This window comes from Schistocerca serialis, chromosome 4 (assembly GCF_023864345.2).
Source record: "Schistocerca serialis cubense isolate TAMUIC-IGC-003099 chromosome 4, iqSchSeri2.2, whole genome shotgun sequence".
NCBI lineage: Eukaryota > Metazoa > Arthropoda > Insecta > Orthoptera > Acrididae > Schistocerca > Schistocerca serialis.
Window position 1 is genome coordinate 638,258,286 of NC_064641.1, and position 21,179 is coordinate 638,279,464.

At 40.9% G+C, this 21,179-nt stretch overlaps 1 protein-coding gene across 1 annotated transcript in view; it reads right to left on the reverse strand.

The window, feature by feature from the left end:
- The window catches only part of LOC126475487 (fatty acid synthase-like), a 412,274-nt gene that overhangs the window by 258,475 nt on the left and 132,620 nt on the right, over window positions 1–21,179 (reverse strand). Inside the window, exon 6 of the mRNA XM_050103394.1 lies at window positions 5,514–5,752. Coding sequence (XP_049959351.1) covers window positions 5,514–5,752 — 239 coding nt within the window. The remainder of the gene's footprint in view (window positions 1–5,513; window positions 5,753–21,179) is intronic.

Here is a 21,179-nt window from a genome sequence, read left to right on the forward strand (position 1 = left end):
ATTGAACAACATCGGGGAGAGGCTACAACCCTGTCTTACTCCCTTCCCAACCACTGCTTCCCTTTCATGTCCCTCGACTCTTATAACTGCCATTTGGTTTCTGTACAAATTGTAAATAGCCTTTCGCTCCCTGTATTTTACCCCTGCCACCTTCAGAATTTGAAAGAGAGTATTCCAGTCAACATTGTCAAAAGCTTTCTCTAAGTCTACAAATGCTAGAAACGTAGGTTTGCCTTTCTTTAATCTTTCTTCTAAGATAAGTCGTAAGGTCAGTATTGCCTCACGTGTTCCAGTGTTTCTACGGAATCCAAACTTATCTTCCCTGAGGTTGGCTTCTACTAGTTTTTCCATTCGTCTGTAAAGAATTCGTGTTAGTATTTTGCAGCTGTGACTTATTAAGCTGATAGTTTGGTAATTTTCACATCTGTCAACACCTGCTTTCTTTGGGATTGGAATTATTATATTCTTCTTGAAGTCTGAGGGTATTTCGCCTGTTTCATACATCTTGCTCACCAGATGGTAGAGTTTTGTCAGGACTGGATCTCCCACGGCCGTCAGTAGTTCCAATGGAATATTGTCTACTCCGGGGGCCTTGTTTCGACTCAGGTCTTTCAGTGCTCTGTCAAACTCTTCACGCAGTATCGTATCTCCCATTTCATCTTCATCTACATCCTCTTCCATTTCCATACTATTGTCCTCAAGTACATCGCCCGTGTATAGACCCTCTATATACTCCTTCCACCTTTCTGCTTTCCCTTCTTTGCTTAGAACTGGGTTTCCATCTAGCTCTTGATATTCATACAAGTCGTTCTCTTATCTCCAAAGGTCTCTTTAATTTTCCTGTAGGCGGTATCTATCTTACCCCTAGTGAGATAGGCCTCTACATCCTTACATTTGTCCTCTAGCCATCCCTGCTTAGCCATTTTGCACTTCCTGTCGATCTCATTTTTGAGACGTTTGTATTCCTTTTTGCCTGTTTCACTTACTGCATTTTTATATTTTCTCCTTTCATCAATTAAATTCAATATTTCTTCTGTTACCCAAGGATTTCTACTAGCCCTCGTCTTTTTACCTACTTGATCCTCTGCTGCCTTCACTACTTCATCCCTCAAAGCTACCCATTCTTCTTCTACTGTATTCATTTCCCCCATACCTGTCAATTGCTCCCTTATGCTCTCCCTGAATCTCTGTACAACCTCTGGTTCTTTCAGTTTATCCAGGTCCCATCTCCTAAAATTCCCACCTTTTTGCAGTTTCTTCAGTTTTAATCTACAGGTCATAACCAATAGATTGTGGTCAGAGTCCACATCTGCCCCTGGAAATGTCTTACAATTTAAAACCTGGTTCCTAAATCTCTGTCTTACCATTATATAATCTATCTGATACCTTTTAGTATCTCCAGGGTTCTTCCATGTATACAACCTTCTTTCATGATTCTTAAACCAAGTGTTAGTTATGTTATGTTGTGCTCTGTGCAAAATTCTACCAGGCGGCTTCCTCTTTCATTTCTGTCCCCCAATCCATATTCACCTACTATGTTTCCTTCTCTCCGTTTTCCTACACTCGAATTCCAGTCACCAATGACTATTAAATTTTCGTCTCCCTTCACAATCTGAATAATTTCTTTTATTTCATCATACATTTCTTCAATTTCTTCGTCATCTGCAGAGCTAGTTGGCATATAAACTTGTACTACTGTAGTAGGTGTGGGCTTCATATCTATCTTGGCCACAATAATGCGTTCACTATGCTGTTTGTAGTAGCTTACCCGCATTCCTATTTTCCTATTCATTATTAAACCTACTCCTGCATTACCCCTATTTGATTTTGTGTTTATAACCCTGTAGTCACCTGACCAGAAGTCTTGTTCCTCCTGCCACCGAACTTCACTAATTCCCACTATATCTAACTTCAACCTATCCATTTCCCTTTTTAAATTTTCTAACCTACCTGCCCGATTAAGGGATCTGACATTCCACGCTCCGATCCGTAGAACGCCAGTTTTCTTTCTCCTGATAACGACATCCTCTTGAGTAGTCCCCGCCCGGAGATCCGAATGGGGGACTATTTTACCTCCGGAATATTTTACCCAAGAGGACGCCATCATCATGTAATCATACAGTAAAGCTGCATGCCCTCGGGAAAAATTACGGCTGTAGTTTCCCCTTGCTTTCAGCCGTTCACAGTACCAGCACAGCAAGGCTGTTTTGGTTATTGTTACAAGGCCAGATCAGTCAATCATCCAGACTGTTGCCCTTGCAACTACTGAAAAGGCTGCTGCCCCTCTTCAGGAACCACACGTTTGTCTGGCCTCTCAGCAGATACCCCTCTGTTGTGGTTGCACGTACGGTACGGCTATCTGTATCGCTGAGGCACGCAAGCCTCCCCACCAACGGCAAGGTCCATGGTTCCAGACTGATATCATGCCAAATTCCGTCCAAGGGGCATGTTAGATTGTCAAAATCCTGAGGTGGTAGGGGGCCACTGCCCATAATACCCCAAAGATACACAACTGGGGAGCACAAAGACAAGCCGTAGAAACTATTGCCACATGCAGGTGGCCTTGTCATGAATGGCAACAAAATGGGGTGTAGAATATTGTTGAACTACTGCTGTGCTGTAAGGGTGCCATAGATTACAACCAAAGGGTTCTGCCATGAAATGAGATGGCTTCCCAGACCGTCACTCCTGGCTGTCGGGTCACATGGTGAGAGACAGGAAGGATCCCACCACTGTCTGGGGCATCTCTAGACAGTTCCTTGCTGGTCATCAGGGCTAAGATCAAACTGGGACTCATCACTGAAGACACTTCTACTCCTGTCATTGAGATTTCAGGCTGTAGACACATTTGGAGAGGTCCTGGACAGTCTTCCATACAGCCCAACAACCAGGAGTGATGGCCTGAGCTGCCATTTCTTTCCATAGCAGGACTCCTTTTGTTGTCACTGTGGTACTCTAAAAGCACAACAGTATGTTGATGATACTGTATGGCCTGTTTTGTTACCTTTCATTGCAAGCCATCCTGGGCTTACATTTCAGTAAGATAATGGATGCTCAGACAAAGTGAGAGTTTCCACTGCTTTTCTTTGTGCTTGCCACACCCTACTTTGGCCAGAAAGGTCACTGGACCTCTTCCCAATTATGAAAGTTTGGAGCAGTATGGCCCTCCAACCAGCTTGGGACTTTAAAGATATGACACACCAATTGGACAGAATATGGCATGATATCCCTCAGGACATTCAACAACTCTATCAATCAATGCGAAGCTGAATAACTTCTTACATATGGGCCAGAGATGGACAATGCGTTAATGACTTGCTCAATCTGTGAAGCTCTTTCTCTTGACTACAGCATCCAATTTTTCTGAAATACACTCCTGGAAATTGAAATAAGAACACCGTGAATTCATTGTCCCAGGAAGGGGAAACTTTATTGACACATTCCTGGGGTCAGATACATCACATGATCACACTGACAGAACCACAGGCACATAGACACAGGCAACAGAGCATGTACAATGTCGGCACTAGTACAGTGTATATCCACCTTTCGCAGCAATGCAGGCTGCTATTCTCCCATGGAGACGATCGTAGAGATGCTGGATATAGTCCTGTGGAACGGCTTGCCATGCCATTTCCACCTGGCGCCTCAGTTGGACCAGCGTTCGTGCTGGACGTGCAGACCGCGTGAGACGACGCTTCATCCAGTCCCAAACATGCTCAATGGGGGACAGATCCGGAGATCTTGCTGGCCAGGGTAGTTGACTTACACCTTCTAGAGCACGTTGGGTGGCACGGGATACATGCGGACGTGCATTGTCCTGTTGGAACAGCAAGTTCCCTTGCCGGTCTAGGAATGGTAGAACGATGGGTTCGATGACGGTTTGGATGTACCGTGCACTATTCAGTGTCCCCTCGACGATCACCAGTGGTGTACGACCAGTGTAGGAGATCGCTCCCCACACCATGATGCCGGGTGTTGGCCCTGTGTGCCTCGGTCGTATGCAGTCCTGATTGTGGCGCTCACCTGCACGGCACCAAACACGCATACGACCATCATTGGCACCAAGGCAGAAGCGACTCTCATCGCTAAAGACGACACGTCTCCATTCGTCCCTCCATTCACGCCTGTCGCGACACCACTGGAGGCGGGCTGCACGATGTTGGGGCGTGAGCGGAAGACGGCCTAACGGTGTGCGGGACCGTAGCCCAGCTTCATGGAGACGGTTGCGAATGGTCCTCGCCGATACCCCAGGAGCAACAGTGTCCCTAATTTGCTGGGAAGTGGGCGGTGTGGTCCCCTACGGCACTGCGTAGGATCCTACGGTCTTGGCGTGCATCCGTGCGTCGCTGCGGTCTGGTCCCTGGTCGACGGGCACGTGCACCTTCCACCGACCACTGGCGACAACATCGATGTACTGTGGAGACCTCACGCCCCACGTGTTGAGCAATTCAGCGGTACGTCCACCAGGTCTCCCGCATGCCCACTATACGCCCTCGCTCAAAGTCCGTCAACTGGACATACGGTTCACGTCCACGCTGTCGCGGCATGCTACCAGTGTTAGACTGCGATGGAGCTCCGTATGCCACTGCAAACTGGCTGACACTGACGGCGGCGGTGCAAAAATGCTGCGCAGCTAGCGCCATTCGACGGCCAACACCGCGGTTCCTGATGTGTCCGCTGTGCCGTGCGTGTGATCATTGCTTGTACAGCCCTCTCGCAGTGACCGGAGCAAGTATGTTGGGTCTGACACACCGGTGTCAATGTGTTCTTTTTTCCATTTCCAGGAGTGTAGTAGTCATTTGTTTGTCTGTATATGTAAATCACATCTGCTTGTTTCTGTCCCAATTGGATAATTCCTTTGTGGTGCACCATTTTTTTTCATTTTTTATTTCATTTTTATTTTATTTCTTTATTTCTTTATTTTGAGCAGTGTATATCACTTGCACCTTACAACTCAGGTAAGAGTACTTAAATGAAACTAATGTAAAATTAAGTAAACACACATAAGAAATCTGGGAGTCAAGAAAGCAATAAGCAAACGAAGGAAAGAATAGTGTGTCACAGAATACAGATCAGAAGAAGACAGACATCAAAATACACTATCAAAAAGGAAAAAAAGACTCTTAAGGCATGAAAACAGAGAAAATACAAGATAAAAACTGACTGAAATACAACTGAAGGAAAGATGCAATTACACATAAATGAAGACAGAATGAGAATTGCAGAACAAGGTAGGTCACTCAGTCTATGAACTAGTCTTAGAGACATTTCTACATTTTTCCCTTCTTCCATTTTCTCTCTGCTGTGCAAGAAGGAATATCTGGGCTGAATTAGTTTTTTCTACTTGTGGAGGTACCTAAGCAATGATGTCAGAGAATACATCTTTGATCTGACTTTTCCCAGCCTGTAACTTAAATATTTGAATGGAATACTGATATATCATCTTAAGTTTAAAGAGTGGCACCTTACATACTCTAAATATAATTACAAATACTTTACAGAATTGATACCTTTGTGCCTGTCCCATGGGCTTCAATATAATCCACACTTGCTGGGTCAATAGCAGCTGATCGGTAGGTCTCCTCCAACAAGCGTAACTGCATTTCTCTTGATGGATAAGATATGCTTGTGGTTTTATGCCCATCAGTGTTTGTGCCAATAGCCACAATTTCAGCATAATGACGATAAGCAACATCCGAATTTTGAAGAAATATTGCTGCTACTGCTTCACTTCTTACATATCCATCAGCTTCAATCAAAACAGAGATTAAATATTAGCATCAAGGATAATTACATGAAACTGTATATCCCTTCCAACAATTTCCACAGCATCAAAACTGTTAAAACTATAAAATTTGAAGAGTATAGGCACTAATATTTTTCTGTGCATGAAAAGTGAGATGTTTCATCTAATAAGAAATACTCCAACAGGTTAAGACATATTACTCATTTTGCTTCATTTAGGAAATACATAGACCATATGTATACTGACACTGTTCCAAACATATACATACATCCTTCATTTCACAGCCATTGGCCAAACTTTATCTCATTCAGTTTGTATTTACTGCCATACTTCTTTCTAAACTTCCCAAATTTCCAACTTACCTCAACTGCCTCCTCCTGACTGTCTCTGAAGATATCAATCTAGTAATGATCAAAACAATTGTCACTCAAAGTCTCAAAGTAATTATTCAAATAACCATTCTCTCTAGAAAGGAAGAGTCATATGGCATTGTTGGCAGGTAGAAACTGAGAAGTTGGTTCAAATACTTTATTTCAAGCAGTTTATATGCCTATGCATATGCAATTTGTACGCATTTAATGGCCTAACTCCTTTCAATTTTCCAAAGTTTTCTAATTTATCTCAGCTGTCTTCTCATGACTATCTCCAAAGACGTCAGTCTTGAAACAATTGTCATTCAAAGTCTCAAAACAGATCCTGAAATAACCATTCTCTCCAGAAAGGGAGAGTTGTATTAGGAGTACACTGTTAAACAATGTAAAATACAGTATGGAATGTAAAAATATTAGAGAAGGAAAGTTGCTACTCACCATATAGCAGAGATGCTGAGTCGCAATAGGCACAACAAAAAGATTCACACAATTATAGCTTTCAGCCATTAAGACCTTTGTCATCAATAGACACACACACACACACACACACACACACACACACACACACACACACGAACACAACTTGAACACATATCTGCAGTGTCAGACAACTGAAAACACACTGCGAGCAGCAGCAGCAGTGCATGATGGGAGTGGCGACTGGAATGGGGGTAAGGAGGAGGCTGGGTCAGGGAGGGGGAGGGTTAGTATGGTGGGGTTGACAGACAGTGAAGTGCTGCAGTTTAGAAAGAGGACAGGAGAGAAGGTTGGTAGGGAAGGGGGGAAGGTGGTAAGTAGTGGAAAGGAGAGAAATAAAAAGAAATTATAAAACTGGGTGTGGCGGTGAAATGACTGCTGTGTAGTGTTGGAGTGGGAACAGAGAGGGGGGCTGGAGGGGTGAGGACAGTGGTTAACGGAGGTTGAGGCCAGGAGGGTTACGGGAATGTAAGATGTATTGCAGGGAAAGTTCCCACCTGTGCAATTCAAAAAAGCTGGTGTTGGTGGGAATGATCCATATGGCACAGGCTGTGAAGCAGCCATTGAGATGAGGGGTATAATGTTTGGCAGCATGTTCAGCACCACGGTGGTCCACTTGCTTTTTGGGCACTGTTTGTCGGTGGTTATTCACATGGACAGACATATTGTTGGTTGTCATGTCCACATAGAATGCGGCACAGCGGTTGCAGCTTAGCTTGTAAGTCACATGACTGGTTTCACAGGTAGCCCTGCCTTTGATGGGATAGGTGATGTTAGTGGCTGAACTGGAGTAGGTGGTGGTAGGAGGATGTATGGGACTAGTCTTGCATCTAGGTCTGTTACAGGGGTATGAGGCATGAGGTAAGGGATTGGGAGCAGGGGTTGTCTAAGGATGAATGATATATTGTGTAGGTTTGGTGGAAGGCGGAATACCACTGTAGGAGGGGTGGGAAGGATAGTGGGCAGGACATTTATCATTTCAGAGTCCATCTCTCTACTTACCCCAACCACTCCCTGCACTCCCACCTTCTACATGCTTCCAAAAGTACATAAACCCAACCACCCAGGACGTCCCATTGTGGCTGGTTACTGTGCCCCCACTGAGAGAATCTCTGCTCTCATAGACCAACACTTTCAACCTATTACCTGGAACCTACTCTCCTATATAAAAGATACCAACCATTTCCTCCACCGACTCTCCACAGTTCCTGTCCCTTTACCACATGGAGCCCTGTTCTTCACTATTGATGCCACCTCCCTTTACACTAACATCCCTAATGCCCATGGCCTTACTGCTATCAAACACTATCTTTCTAGACACCCTATTGATTCCAAACCAACAACCTCCTTCCTAGTGGCCACGACCAACTATATTCTCACCCACAATTACTTCTCCTTTGAAGGTATTACCTACAAACAAATCCAGGATATGGATATGGGCACCCACATGGCACCATTCTATACCAACCTATTCATGGGCCATCTAGAGGAATCCTTCCTAAAAATCCAGAATCCTAAACCCCTCACCTGGTTCAGATTCATTGATGATATCTTTGCTATCTGGATTGAAGGTGAGGGCACCCTATTCACATTCCCCAGAACTTCCTCCCCCGTTTTCTTCACCGGGTACTACTCAACCCAACAAGCTACCTTTCTAGATTTTGACCTCCACCTCAGAGATGGCTACAACAGTACCTCCATCCATACCAAACCTACTAACTACCAGCAATACCTCCACTTCGACAGCTGCCACCCATTTCATACCAAAAGTCCCTTCCGTACAGTCTAGCCACCCATGGTTGTCGCATCTGCAATGATGAACAGTCCCTCTCAAAATATACTGAGGGTCTCACTGAAGCCTTAACTGACTGTAATTATCCTCCCATCCTTGTACAAAAACAAATCTCCCATGCCATATCTTTCCAGTCTCCCACCACCTCCCAAAGTCCCACAGTCCAGCCACAGAGGAGTATTCCCCTCGTAACGCAGTACCATCCAGAACTGGAGCAACTGAATTACATTCTCTGCCAGAGTTTCGATTACCTCTCGTCATGCCCTGAAATGAGAAATGTCCTGCTCACTATCCTTCCCACCCCTCCTACCGTGGTATTCCGCCATCCACTGAAACTACACAAAATACTTGTCCATCCTTACACAACCCTTGCTCCCAATCCCTTACCTCGTGCCTCGTATCCCTGTAATAGACCTAGATGAAAGACATGTCCCATACATCCTCCTACCACCACCTACTCCAGTCCGGTCACTAACATCACCTATCCCATCAAAGGCAGGGCTACCTGTGAAACCAGTCATGTGATTTACAAGTTAAGCTGCAACCACTGTGCTGCATTCTATGTAGGCATGACAACCAACAAGCTGTCTATCTGCATGAATGGCCACTGAAAAACTGTGGTCAAAAAGTAAGTGGACCACACTGCTGCAGAATGTGCTGCCAAACATGATATCCCTCATCTCAATGACTGCTTCACAGCCTGTGCCATATGGATCGTTCCCACTAACACCAACTTTTTTGAACTATGCAGGTGGGAACTTTCCCTGCAATACATCCTATGTTCCCATAACCCTCCAGGCCTCAACCTCCATTAGCCACTGTTCTCACCCATCCAGTCCCCTCCCTGTTCCCATTCCAGCACTACACAGTCATCATTTCACCACCACACCCAGTTTTTTAATTTCTTTTTATTTCTCTCCTTTCCACTGCTTACCCACCCCCCCTCCCCACCTCCTCTCCAGCACTCCATCTAAACTGCAATACTTCACTGTCCGCCACCCCCACCATACCACCTCCCCCTTCCCACCCCAGCCTCCTCCTTACCCCCACCAAGTCACCACTCAAATGGCTCTGAGCACTACGAGACTTATCTTCTGAGGTCATCAGTCCCCTAGAACATTGAACTACTTCAACCTAACTAACATAAGGACATCACACACATCCCTGCCCAAGGCAGGATTCGAACCTCTCAGCCACTCCGGCTCACTGTATGGTGAGTAGCAACCTTCCTTCTCTAATATTAGTAGAATGTTAATGTTGTTTTAATGTTTATGTTAATTTTGTTTTCAGACAGGTTTCTTTTTTAGTGTCTGTGTGCATCATTGTCATCTGCAATTAAGTTGTATGCTATTATAAATTTAATTCTGCTGTTGTCCTTGGATCAATATGACATGACAATAAATTCATCTTTCTATTACTAATTTAAATGTAATGTCTGGTGGTTTTAAATTTATGTATTTGATTTTGTTCATGACTACTCCCTATAAAACTCAGAACTGTTGGAAAAACATTACTCCACTTTTTTATAGTTGAAATAGTTACATTTATGTTCCTTGGTTCATAACAACCCAATTGCTTTCCTACTCATTTCTACATTTCTTTCATTGAGTTTCATATCCTACTATATCCAAATCCATGTGCATGTCAATATACACAACAATGGATGTCCCTGGTTGCTTTTGCAACAATAGACATTATACTGCAGTAAATAATGGCGTATTGTTACCACAGTAAAGTACTGCCTAGCTGGCAGTGAATTAGAAACAGCAGGTAATGCATTTGGTAGTTGGGAGGATGTTTCAGAAGATGAAAACCATACTAAGGAAGACAGTATGCACATAACATCATAATCAGAAGATGCTTCAGGTAGTGAGGTTAGCAGTGATAATTTGCAAACTGTACAAGTAGTTAAATCTAAAGACAAGAGCATCTGCATCATTTTGCCACCTATTTCACCCACAACTGTGCCTATGTGATCATTCCATTTCATATCCCTAAGAAGTGTTACACCAAGGTATTTGTAAGAGTTGGCTGAATCCAATATAGTCACTTGCCGATATCATACTCATAGGATACTACATTTTTTTTCATTTGCTGAAGTGGACAGTTTTGCATTCCTGAACATTTAAAGCATGTCGCCAATCTTTGCACCATTTTGAAATCTTATCAAGGTCTGACTGAATATTTATGCAACTTCTTTCAAACAGTACTTCATCATAGATAACTGCATCATCTGCAAAAAGTCTGAAGTTACCATTAATATTTTCTGCAAGGTCATTGACATACAACATCAACAGCAAGGGTCCACACACACTTCCCTACGGGAAACCTGAAATTACTTCTACATCTGATGTTGACTCTCCATCCAAAATAACATGCTGTGTCCTCCTTACCAAAAAGTCCTCAATCCACTCCCCAATTTCACTTGATACCCTGAGATTTCCTTTGTAAAGAAGCATTTGAAAATGGAATTAAGCATTTCAACTTTTGCTTTTATACCCACAATTTCAGTGCCTGTCTCATTCGCTAGGGACTGGACCCTAACTCTGGTGACACTAACAGCCTTTACATATACCAGAACTTCTTTGGATTTTGTGAAATATCATTTAACAATATTCTGCTACAAGTAGTCACTGAAGGCATCACGGATTGCTCTCTTCACAGTCAAACATGTTTCATCCAGCATCTCTCTACTTATTGCCCTACACTTTGTTTTATACCTATTATGCAGTAATCTCTGTTTCTTTAGTAGTTTCTTTACAGTGACTGTACACCATGGAGGGTCCCTCCCATTATGAACTCTTCTACTGGGTACATATCTATCCAGTGCATGGTGAACCACTCTTTAAACTTGAACCATAGTTCCTCTACACACTCCTGCCCTGTGCTGTAAGTATCAAATTCCTCATTGAGGTATGACACTACTGTCTTTTATGTAGTTTCTTGAACATATATATCTTTCTGATTGTTGTAGTTGACCTTTTTGCTTTGGTAATCATTGTTGCCACAAACATGATATGGTCACTGACACCAGTTTCTATGTGGACATTATCAAAGATGTCACATCTATTTGTTGTTAGGTAGTCTTGAGATAAGGCATTTAGTAATGTTTCACATGGTGTCTTAGCACACTCACCACTAACAAAACTGTAATATTTTGAATTAATTGTTGGATGACTAAAGTCTGCATTGATGATTACAGTACAATTTTGGACTTGCGTACAAGTGAAATGATGTTTTCTCTAAGGTTTTCAGTTACATGAGAAGATGAGACTCATGGGTGATAGAAGGATCCAGTTATCAATTTATGCCCATCCCTGATGCTGAACAATCTCACATGCAGCTTCAATATTTAAAAATAGATGCTCCTCACTGAAGGAAGTTCGGACTGGAGTACCTCAGGGCTCGGTCCTAGGTCCTTTTCTGTTCATCATTGCAAGTAATGACTTACCTTACCATGTAGGAGCGAATTTAATTGTGTGTTATGCAGATGATACAACATTGCTCAATACACATCATGACACAACAGAACTGCATCAAGCAACACAGGAAAAACTAGAACTAGTAATGGGTTGGTTTTCTTCTAATGAACTCCTGTGTAATCCTGATAAAACACAAGAACTAATTCTGGGTTTAACTACAGCTGTTGAAAGCAAATCAATAAAATTGTTAGGATTCCACATTGATTCAAAATTAAACTGGGAGGAACACATTAGCCATATCTGCAAGAGAATAGCAAGAGTGTGCCATCTCATCTGGAGACTGACAGATGTAGTCACTGATGAGTATCTAAAGGTGGTATATTTTGGCCTCTTTCAGTCACCCATTTCTTACGGCATATTGTTATGGGGACATTCTTGCTTTGTCAGTGAAATTCTGAAAATTCAAAAAAAAAAGTTAACAGAATAATAAGCAAAGCTAAGCCCAAGGAACACTGCCGTCCCCTCTTTATCAAGCACGTGATATTAACTGTTGTGAATCTATACATCTACACAGCACTGCTTTATGTCAAAAGCAACTTAAATGAGTTCAAGACCAGAGAGAACATACATCCCCACAACACCAGAGGCAAACTGGACTTCGGCATACCAAGACACAGACTCACAAAGACTGCAAACTCACACAAAATAATGAGTTTAAAACTCTTCAATAAACTTCCAGCATCTGCTCAGTCACTGACCAGTAATATTTTCAAATGTAAGGTTTATGACTGGTTACTCAAATACCCATTTTATAAGATAACAGAATATTTTGAAATAATCATTGACATTAGTATATAAGAATATTTCTAAAAGAAAATTAATTAAATTTTAAAAACTTTACTGTAAAGTTATTGTTAATTGTATATTTAATGTTCAGATCTATTCCGATGTAAGTGGTCAATGGTGAATAAACTGAATACTGAATATGGATCTTGATGGATTTGAGTTTCTCACCTGCTGTGACACAAATACCACTTCCATTTACTATTTGCCTATCATTTTGATATACAATTAAATTTTCCCCAAAAACTCACTGCTATCAATTTCAGATTTCAACTACCTTCCTGTACCTAGTACTATGTGAGCTTCCCTGCTCTTCAGGAGCACTTTGCTCTGGCACTTTGTTGCTAATGCTTTGGCAATTAATCAATAGAATTTTAATACTCTCACTATTGGGAGGCATTTCTTTTGATCTTACCCTGATACATCTGGATTTCCTACAGCCACCATTTGGATGGAGAATTACCTAATCTAAAAAATCCTTGTGTGAATCCCACACACAGTCAGCTACCCAAGGATCAGCCTCTCACATGTAGTGCACACCTGACTGCAGTTCTCAACCCTATGGCACTGATCCAGGAAGTCACAGCCTTCTAGCTTGTCACAGAAGCTTTGATGTCCTTCCATTTTACTCAGAACCAATGTGCCACAATCAGTTCGGGAAACAATGCTGTAAATTGTGAGCTTTGTTGAACCCTCCATGCACAAGGCTGGTCTTCTCTGTCAATTGCTGGAATGACCCAAGTATGACCTCAGAACACAGATAAAACATATCATTTGTTCCAGCATGCTGACAGTCACTGGAATGACCCAAGTATGACCTCAGAGCCCAGACAAAATGTATCATTTGTTCCAACATGCTTGCTGGAATAGCCTCTTCAATCTGCTGAATGAGGCTAATAGGCATACACACCGAGTGCACCTGGTGTCCTTTTCTGTCCCTTGCTGCCATTTCCCTAAGGGGTACCATCATTTGCATATGTTTGAACTACCAACACTTAATAGACCCCTACCCTTTTGCATTTTATCACCTTGACATAGAAAAAAAAGGTTTCCCCAAAAAAGTGAAATGAGTCCCTCTGGCTCAGTTTCAGTTTAAGTGTAAGACAGCACCTGAAACTTGTTGGTCAGGGAGGCCAGTACAACATTCTGAGTCCTACCTGGTTCCCATCCCTCCTGTACAGGATGCCTAGATCTACAACTGACATGCCACTCTCAGTCAAGTGGACAAGTAATGACAGATCCTAGACTTTTTGCAGATGAGATAGGATCTACAGGAAAGAAGAATACTTGAGGTACCTCTGGTACTGGTATCACAGGCTCATGACTATTGGGAGCTCTTCCAACACATCAATTCGCAGCAGCTGCCAATCATTTGACAGTAGTCAGGGTTATTTCCAGCTGCTTACAAATGTCAACCATCTCATCCCATGTTCAAGGACAATATTCACAGTGGGGCTGCATTTAGCTAGTGCAATGTACTATGGGACAGTGAACAGATAACTTTAAATTAACCCCACTGATTGTCATTCAATCTGTTGATCTAAAAAGTTGCTAATCCCCTATAAGAATTGAAACATATACAAAAAATGTGATTTCTTTTCAGGCTACACAAAAAACTGGGGTAAAAATTACTAGTTCCCTAAAATATTTTGGAGTTAATTATAGTTGTTAGAAAAATTAAAAAGAGAGTTAATTTATGATAAATGTAGTTAATATATATGGCTACTCCTCTTTAAGGGAAAACTAGATATAATACAATATGTTAGTTAGAATATCTGCAACAGTAACTTATTTATAAACACAGTTTTACAACAAATTACTCATAGATTATGCAAAGGACGATGGTAGTTTCCAAAAAATTCTCAAAAATGCCATTTACTTGCATTGATATACAATGAAATTCGGGGGTGATGTATTCCTTGACAGTAATTGTGAAATACAAATGCTGATTTACTACAAAATAAGTTACTTATTCAAAACATTCATACCGGTAAGTTTTGTAAGCGTTTGAAAATTCTCAAAAATAACCTAATTCTCACAAGCTTATACAATGAAAATAGAGAACAGTTGTTTTGAATGATGGCAGGCCTACCGTTCTCCAAAATTTTAAAAGATCACAACTACGTTTAAGCGTACAAGTGACAATAACAGTAAGAGTTTATCGCAGCACTCATGAATGTTCGAAATTTCGCAATATACCACAATACAAATGGGTATTGAGACAATCAGTGAAAAATCATGCAGAAGCGATGCACACAGTAAAATATGTGAAATCTAGGACTTCAAATACAATACAAATTGCGGTCTCACACAAAGGAAAAATCCGAATTCAGCTTTTATACATAAATAAATATATGTATCGCACAGATTTTTCATTTAGCTGCTTCTGTGCACCCTTGTTAAATGGCTTGCCAAAGAAGAATACTGCAGCATGAGTTTATCTCGACCAAAATCACTAAAATGTGCAGCATCAACAAAGCATGCCTTCTGCCTGTTACAGCTAACAATGCCACACTCATTCCACATCAAGGAAAGACATAATGAAAGAAACACCTGTCCACCCAGATACGCTACGTCCAGAGTAAATGATATCAAATCTGCTTTTCACGTGATTATGAACAAAACTCTCTGCAGTACTGTGTTGCAAATGACCAATATTAAGGTCAGAAGAAAGTGCAGTGACAAATGGGAAACTTTAGGTGGAATTGCAGTAGAAGGCTATATTGGTGTATTATTGCTTGCTATCATTTCTATGAATTGTATGGTGAATCAACAAGCAGCTTATGTGATCCAGAATCAGGTAGAGCAATTTTTCTACCCCATTGACATTAAACATGTTTTTTTTGCATTCCTTGAGTTTATGTTTTGATCACAAGTCTTATTGATGGGTGTAAAGTGCAAATGACAAACTAGTACCTATAAGGTGCTTATGGGAGCAGTGGTGGAAATAGTTACAAAATTATATAACTCTGGATCAGATGTGATTGTCCACTCAAACAATATATTTCATGCAAACCAGCCAAATATGGGATTCAAACAAGATATTTAAAACAATCCAGGCAAGTATGGAGTATGGGATAAAGATATGGACACTGTGTGACCATTCTAGTTTGTATGCTCGAAAATCACAAACTTATTCAGTAAAACCACCTGGCATAGCACTTAAGAAAAACTGAGGTTAGCATGATGTCATGGATCTGACATATGGCTTAGAGGAAAGAATGTTATGTGTGAAAATCCTGTATGCTGGATCAAGCACTTCTCAAAAGAAAGATTATAATGTTGGGTACAGTTAGAAAAAAGGCCAGAACTGCCTAAGTTATCATGCACAGATGTTCACAGTTCAAAATTCTGTATCACTGAGATATCACAGTAGTATCCTACAACCCAAAGAAAAATAAGAACATTGTACTGATGAGACCAACGCATAGCAATAAGGAAATAACCAGCAGAAAATTTAAAAAGCCAAAAATATATTAGACTACCCACCATGAAAGGTGCAGCTGACATGCTCGACCAGCTTATTGCTGGATACACATGCAAGAGAAAAATCAATCATTGGCTGGTAGTTGTATTCTGCAATATGCTTGACTCTGCTGCCTACAATGCTTTTGTACTGTGGAAAGAAATCAGCCCACAGTGGAAAAGAAATACACTTAACAAAAGAATATTCTTTGAGGACCTAGGAACAGTTCTTGTTATTCTGTACACTGAAGCCAGGAAATGGTTGTGATGAAATGCAACACACACTACTATTGTGAGAAAGATACAAACATAGGACCAGTTTACAAAGGGCGTTCAAAAAGTTTTGCGCAGTCATCTCCAATTTTTTTATTTTTTGCAGGAGGAGAATGAAATTTTTTGTGAACATACTTGGAACCTTTAGCTATAAGTTGGTATATAAAAGTTTTTTATTTTATTTACAGGTGAGCCACAATGGACTGTGAAGTAGATATCAGGTTGTGACAACAGTCGGTGATGGAGTTCCTCTTCAAGACCGGCGATGACACTGCCACATCGATTCACTGGAAGTTGATCCCTGTTTATGGGGAGGACATAGTGGATCGCAGCAGCATCCAGTGGTGGTTGCAGAGATTTAAAGAAGGTGATTTCTATCTACTGGACAATCCATGATGCAGTAGACCATCAACAGCAGTGAGTGATGTGAATAAGGAGACCATTGATCAAATCATCCAAAATGTGTGACAACACAACAGCTTGCTGAAATGATTCATTTGTCATTGGGAAGTGTGGTATCACTGGTACAGTTACTAGGGTACAGAAAAATTTGTGCACGTTAGATGCCTAGGTTATTGACAAGAGAAATGAAAATGATGAGGAAGAATGTGTGTGAAGGTCTCATGAAGACCTTTACTGAAGAGTGGAAACAGTGTTTTGATGACGTCATTACCCAGGATGAAACATAGTTGTTTTTGTCTGAACCTGAGAGCAAAACCCAATCCATGGAGTGGTGTTATCTGGGTTCCCCTCAGAAGAAGAAACCAAGACTAACAGCAGGCCAAAAGGTGATGGCCTCCTTCTGGGATCAGTGTGGTGTCATTTTTATTGACTTTTTGAAATCTGGCTCCACAATTAACTGGGACCATTACTGTTTGTCATTGGACAAGCTGTGACATGCGATCGAGACCCACAGACCACAGCTTCAGGGTCAGCTTGTCAGACTACACCATGACAATGCCAAATCTCATAAAGCCCTTATGATGCAGAAGAAAATCAGGAAAATGGGTTGAAAAATGTTCCACATCCTCCCCACAGTCCGGATTTGGGTCTGTCTGATTTTTACCTCCTCGGTCACCTGAAGGCCCACCTGCAAGGTAAAACATTTGATAGTGAGAAGACCTTACTTCCTGTGTTAAGTGATGGTTTAAAAGTCAATTCCCAGAATTTTACCAAAGTGCATTTACATCATGGAAAGCACATTGGGCCAGATGCGTCACAGCTGATGGAGGCTACATTTAGAAGGTTCAATATATAGCTAAATGTTCCAAGCATGTTCAAAAAAATTTCATTCTCCTTCTGAAAAACATAGGACAGGTGTTCAGTGTCAAAGAAAGAACAGTGTAAATTCTTCAACAGCGAAGGTGATGTTGCCGCATTATCAAAACATGTACATAAAATGTGTTGCAGAGATGTCAGTTATTACTAAACAATCATAATAATTGTGAATTTCCTCCAATAATTACAACTTCACTAACAACATGGCAAAAATTATGATTTTTTTTTTCAATTTTTTGTTGATTTATAAGTCTAAGTGTATTAACTACTCAAAAGGATCTACAAGAGAAAATTTCTTTGCAATCTGAATCCTCAAAAATATTTCTTTTCACATTTTTTGTAAACAGTTGGTACACTAGTTCTTTTCTGCCTTCATAGAATTCTGAAGACACCAAGTACCATATATGGTATATGATTTCACTCATCGCCATTTACTAGTCACATGATTACTCTTCCTGGTGACCTCCCATGCAGGTGTCTTTGTTTTGTTGTGATGAAAAATTGAAGTCAAGCTCTGTTTAGTGAATAATGTGTATGTGTGTGACATATTAACAAGCGTTTGTTGTTCAATGTAAACAAATTAACATGGGATGCTTTTTAGTGCATATAAATCATGTGTTGAGGAAATATATTCAAAAGAGTTTGAAATAAACAATTAAGCAATTTCTGGTGCAGCAAAATGTGTGTGGTGAAGATACCAGGACTTGTGATACTGTTGAGAAACCAAGAATTGTTCAAAAATTTAGGGAGGAATATTCAAAAGCACGGCCCTGTTTACTGCACTCCTTCATATCTGATTCACACATTCTCTGTAGTGTGTGTGGTTGGGATTTTTCAGTTGCACATGGTGGAAGAGACAATTGCCACAAACATGTGGCTAGCAAAATTCATTCATTTAGATACAGTGAAGGTGATGGACATGAGTAAGTATTTAACAATTTTTACTTAATCCTTGGAAAATGAAAGTTTGATAACAAATGCAGAGTTGTTACTTACAACATTCCTTGTTGAGCACAATGTGCCTTTGGCATGCAGTCACCATGCGTGACGTTTGTTTGATAAAATACAAAAATAGCCTCCAAGTACAATTGTGTGAGAACAAAAACTGGAGAGCTAGTTAAAAGTGTGGCTTCCACATTTGAGGGAAAGGTAATGAAATTAATGAGACCCCAGCCCTTTGCCCAGGCAACAGACAGCAGTAACAATATGAATGACAAAAAGCTCTATCCAGTATTTGTGTCACTTTTTGATGCTGAAACTGTACAGATTTCAACTGCAATTCTCTCAATTTGAGAATCCAACAATAATACAGGCAGCAGTGGCTACTATGTAAGAGCACGAGAGCACATGAGCACCCTAACTGTTGACACCTTGCAGATTTATTAGTTTTTTTAATGCTGTTAAATGTTATGAGGATGCAATAATCTGAAATACATGGCAATAAATCTACTGTGCAATGTTACATTGCTACTCCTCTAGAATCCATGAAACTTGGCATCAGGAATGTAAGCACACCTTCAGTTGTACAGGTTTTAAGGAGCCTTTCATCATATGCAACAGCCATAATGTAATTGCCTTATGGGCCAAATACATACGGATCTGATTAACAATGAGCACAGCCCACAGTGTGCACAGTTAGCACTTACCACTCAACTACAAGTTTATGTCAATGCCACCAGATGGCAGCACACTGCAGGAGACTTTATCCCCATTCGCTTGGCACAAATCCCTCTAGATAGTAGCATACCACCTCTGATATGCCAGTTCACTCACTATATAGTAAACATAGATCAGATATCAGTATACATTATAGGAATAGTGATATGAAACCCATTTTTTTGGAAATCTGAATGAGATGTATTATATTTAGTTTTGGACTTTATCATACAGTAATCCATTTGGGCAGTGAGAACCATAAAGCACATCATTGTAGACTGTCAGGCTGTAGCATTTATTTATGATTATGACTTCTGTTTGTCTTATGGTGGGTCACACTGTACATATGAACTTTCGAAAACATTTTCTCACTGGTTTCTCTGACATTCACTTAAAATTGGGATCAATGATGGTGTGCTTTTGGCCCTTACATTTTTCAGCACCTCATTTGTATTCTAGTCAAGTGACCATCTTGGTAGACAGTACTACTTGAATTTAATCATTTCCATAAATGGCAGTACATGTTTGGAGTTGACTGTTTACTATGCAGTAACCGGCTTTAGTGTGCAGTGTCAAAGTGAACTCTGTTGAATCTGTTTTAAGTGCTAAAAGAAAAGAAAATTACCAGGAAAAGTTAGTCACAAAGGAAATTCCCATAACAGGCATGTTGACTGGGAAAGTGATGAAATCAAATAAGTGTGACTACCAGCAAACATTTAGCAATGAAGTGTATAATAAGCACAAGCTGTTGCTTGGGTGCAACGTAAGAATGTCTCATTTTCAGCCCGTAAGTTACTTCGTTAACTAGTATTTGTGTAAGGGATCTCACACAATTGTTCAAAAAAAAAAAAAAAAAAATAAAAATACACAGACACTCCCACTTCCACAAAAATGCAAAACAGAGAGTAGCAAAAGCTTAACCCTTTGCACTCCATAAGGCAGACACAGGGTGGCTCCACGTGCTCTTATTTAAATCGCCGCCGCCTAGGCAGCAGTGCACCGCAGAGATTTGTGCGGATCTCTTTGTGGAGACAATGTGGCCACTGGCCAACAATTGGGGTATACATTAAAACAAAATGTGTGCTTTCGTTCATATATTTACGTAAGCTTTTACAGTACAAAACTTTCCATTGTGTGGTATTTTTTGAAACACTCTTCAGGGTGGAGTGCTGGGTTTTGTGAGCATGTTTTGCAGTAATACACAGTTTCATGCCTGCCACCTTTCTTTTTTCTGCCTGAGCACACTGCACAATCCTTATGCTTGTTCCCAGGAAGCTTGTTGATAATGTGCAACTTTCCATTCAAGCATTCCTCGTCATCAGAAGTTGAACGACGTCCTCGTTTCTGTCCTTGAGTTCTTTCTTCGGCAACTAATCCTCTTATAACACTTTTACAGAATGCTTTGTGAGACAGTATTGTCAAGTTGTTTTCTCACAGTGGTTCTTGTATAGTAAATAGCTGTTTACAAGTCCTACCTCCAACAGCCAGAAGTATAGTTTTCACCACCACTTGAGACTTTTCATTAAAAACCGTAACTGAAAATAAAATGGTCAGATCGATCAACTCCACCCATCTTTGAAGTATAATCAATAATCACATTTGGTTTCTTTATTTCATCCCTTTCCTTTCTGTTTCTTCTTTCTATAAGTGACACTGAGTTATTGGCTTTTGTAGAAAGCATGAGAACTGTTCATTTATCTTGCCATGCCAGAACCATCATTTTGTTGTTGCGGAGGCATTTTATTTCATGCTTCCTTAGACGCAGAGCTCCTTTCTTGATTGCAGCTGGAAGGTTTTTGCGATTGGCCTGAATCGTTCCTGTGAGATGCATGTTCTGTTTCAACAGCTCATCA